The sequence below is a fragment of the Pteropus alecto genome, unplaced genomic scaffold (assembly GCF_000325575.1).
Source record: "Pteropus alecto unplaced genomic scaffold, ASM32557v1 scaffold123, whole genome shotgun sequence".
Taxonomy (NCBI): Eukaryota; Metazoa; Chordata; class Mammalia; order Chiroptera; family Pteropodidae; genus Pteropus; species Pteropus alecto.
The window spans coordinates 7,731,080-7,733,671 of record NW_006433950.1 but is presented as its reverse complement, the minus strand read 5'-3'; the positions used below and the strand labels follow the sequence as shown (position 1 = coordinate 7,733,671).

At 61.1% G+C, this 2,592-nt stretch overlaps 1 protein-coding gene across 1 annotated transcript in view; it reads right to left on the bottom strand.

Moving 5' to 3' along the window:
- The window catches only part of DRC7 (dynein regulatory complex subunit 7), a 31,532-nt gene that overhangs the window by 15,612 nt on the left and 13,328 nt on the right, over window positions 1–2,592 (bottom strand). The window contains exons 4-5 of the mRNA XM_006908793.2: window positions 1,277–1,392; window positions 48–242 (exon numbers count right to left, since the gene is read on the bottom strand). Coding sequence (XP_006908855.1) covers window positions 48–242; window positions 1,277–1,392 — 311 coding nt within the window. The remainder of the gene's footprint in view (window positions 1–47; window positions 243–1,276; window positions 1,393–2,592) is intronic.

Sequence of the window (2,592 nt, the reverse complement as noted above, 5' to 3'; positions counted from 1 at the left end):
GTTGCTCTGGGGACACACTGCTTTCAGGATAGCACATCCCGCCGTACCTTCCTGGGCGTGATGGTGAGCGGGCACACCTCCCGGGTCAGGTCCATGTGGCACAGGTCCTGCGAGCCGTACCCGTTGACGCAGTAGGCGTCGTAGCCGGAGCCGATGAGCATGGAGCAGAGCAGCGTGCTGAAGTCGAAGCAGTTGCCCTTCTGGTACTTGAGCACCATGGTGGAGGAGAACAGGTGCGAGGGCTGCCGCGGCGGGGAGGTCAGCGCGGCCGGGCCTGCTGCGCCCCCGCCGTCCGCCCCACGCAGCCTGGGCCCCCGCTTGGCTCCTCACCCTTGTCGGGGGAAGGAGCCTGCTAAGGGTGGGATGAGAACCGGAGACCCCACGTCCAGCAAGTGCCATCTACATTTGCCTGTAATTTTAAGGGGCCGTGAACTTCCTCATGGAAAAGACCCTCTGGACTGAAGAAGCTTCGAGTCTAATGCTCTCTGAGGGGCGATTTTGCGGTTTTATTCAAAGTTCCCCTCGCCTTGTCCCCCCATCCTTTCCTTCTCTTCCCTTTCCCAGGTCTCCATGGTGGACCTACCGCTTCCTCCCACCCTCCCGCCCTTCTCCATGAGAAGCCCATTGAGCCGGTCAGAAGCTCAAAGACGAGGCTGTGGGCCAAGAGCAGCAAGGGCCCCCCGTCTGTCCCCCACCTCCTGTGTGGGCCAGGCCTTCCAGTCTCCCTGTAGATTCGAGGAATGGATCGCGCATGGCCTCACGTGAGGGGCAGCCCCAATGCAGCCCCTGCTGCAAGCGAAACGCAGGCCTGGGGTGACCAGATAAGGGAAACGGGGAGTAGGGACTGCAGGGGAGTCTCCGAGCTTCAAATGCTGGCAGCCAATATGTTTGTTAAAAATCACCATGTGGGCCAAGTACAACAGTCTGGGAGTCCCTGCCAGCCTGTGAGCTGCCGCTGTACAGCCTTTGGATTCATCCTGTGCCATTTTGTCTACAGATGGGGAAACTCAGTCCCTGAGAGACTCAGGGACGTGACCTGGGTCACAGGGCTGGACAGAAGGAGTCCAGTGCTAAGCTGCGAAGGGAAGATTCTGAAGCCAGAAAGAGACCAAGGAGGCGAAGGGGTGTGAGTCAGGAGACCGCTGTGCTCTGTGACCTCGGGTAAGTGACCGCCTCTCTCTGGGCCTGTTCCCGCCACACCCCCAGACAGACTCGTGGGCTGTGGCCTGTGTCCTGCTGAGCCCCTTTCTCCAGACCTTCCCAGGGTGGCACGTACCGGCTTGAGGGGGTCGGACAGGGGCACCACGGAGAGGAAGTCCGCCACAAACTGGGCACAGCTGTCCCAGTTGTAGAGCTCGGGGTAGGGCATCAGTGTGGGCCGGATGGTCACTTCTATGAGGGGAGAGACCGAAGGCCGGTGGGGGCGGGGGGCAACCCACCTAAGAGGGGAGCCCAGCACTTCCAGGAAGCCGGCGACCTCAGGGTCAGGGGAGCCCTCTCTGGGCCTCTCTGGCCCTCAGGCTCCTCCTCGGTACTTTGGCAGCTGGAGGAAGGGATCTCTCGGAGCCCTTCCAGCCCAGATCCAGAATAAGCGGTGCTGGTGAGAATCAGGGCCTCCCTGTCATCACCCCTCCCCACTGAGTACCGCCAGATCTGACGGCACCTCCTGGATCCCCAGCAACCCTGTGAGGCAGCTCCCATTGACAGGAGGAAACAGAGGCTCCAAGAGGTGAGCCGACTGGCTCAGGTCCACAGTCGGCAGCAGAGCTGGGTCTGTCTGGCTCTAGGCCACCATCCAGGGTGGGGACCTAGTGCTACTAGGGACCTCGAGGGGCTGCTCTGCCACCCAGGGCCTGTGGGCCAGGCCTTCCAGTCTCCCTGTAGATTCGAAGAATGGATCGCGCATGGCCCCACATGAGGGGCAGCCCCAGTGCACCCCCTGCTGCAAGCGAAACGCAGGCCTGGGGTGACCAGATAAGGGAAACGGGGAGTAGGGACTGCAGGGGAGTCTCCGAGCTTCAAATGCTGGCAGCTAATGTGTTTGTTAAAAATCACCATGTGGGCCAAGTACAACAGTCTGGGAGTCCCTGCCAGCCTGTGAGCTGCCGCTGTACAGCCTTTGGATTCATTCTGTGCCATTTTGTCTACAGATGGGGAAACTCAGTCCCTGAGAGACTCAGGGACGTGACCTGGGTCACAGGGCTGGACAGAAGGAGTCCAGTGCTTGGGTCTCGGGGCCCACCCTGGTCATTTTGTCTTATTTCTTTGCCCTTCCCTGGACTGGGCCGGACTCTGGGGCTGGAGCCTGCCCCTTGGGGGGAGGCATAAGGGTCTCCAGGCCGCCAGCGCCCCAGAGGGGATTCACAGCAAGCCTGTTGGCATTCGAGTTTATGCTGCTCCCAGGCTATAAGCTCTGGCCCACGGGAGGGCTATGCTTGGGCCCATCTCCCTCCTCCCTCTGCTGTCAAGCCCTAAGCCCTGCCCTCCACAACCCAGCCTTACGGGCACTTCGCATTCGTTCAGTGGGTGCAGAAAGAGGGGCACGCGGTCCGGGCACAGATGGCTGTATTGGCGGGGGGAGGGGGTTAAAAC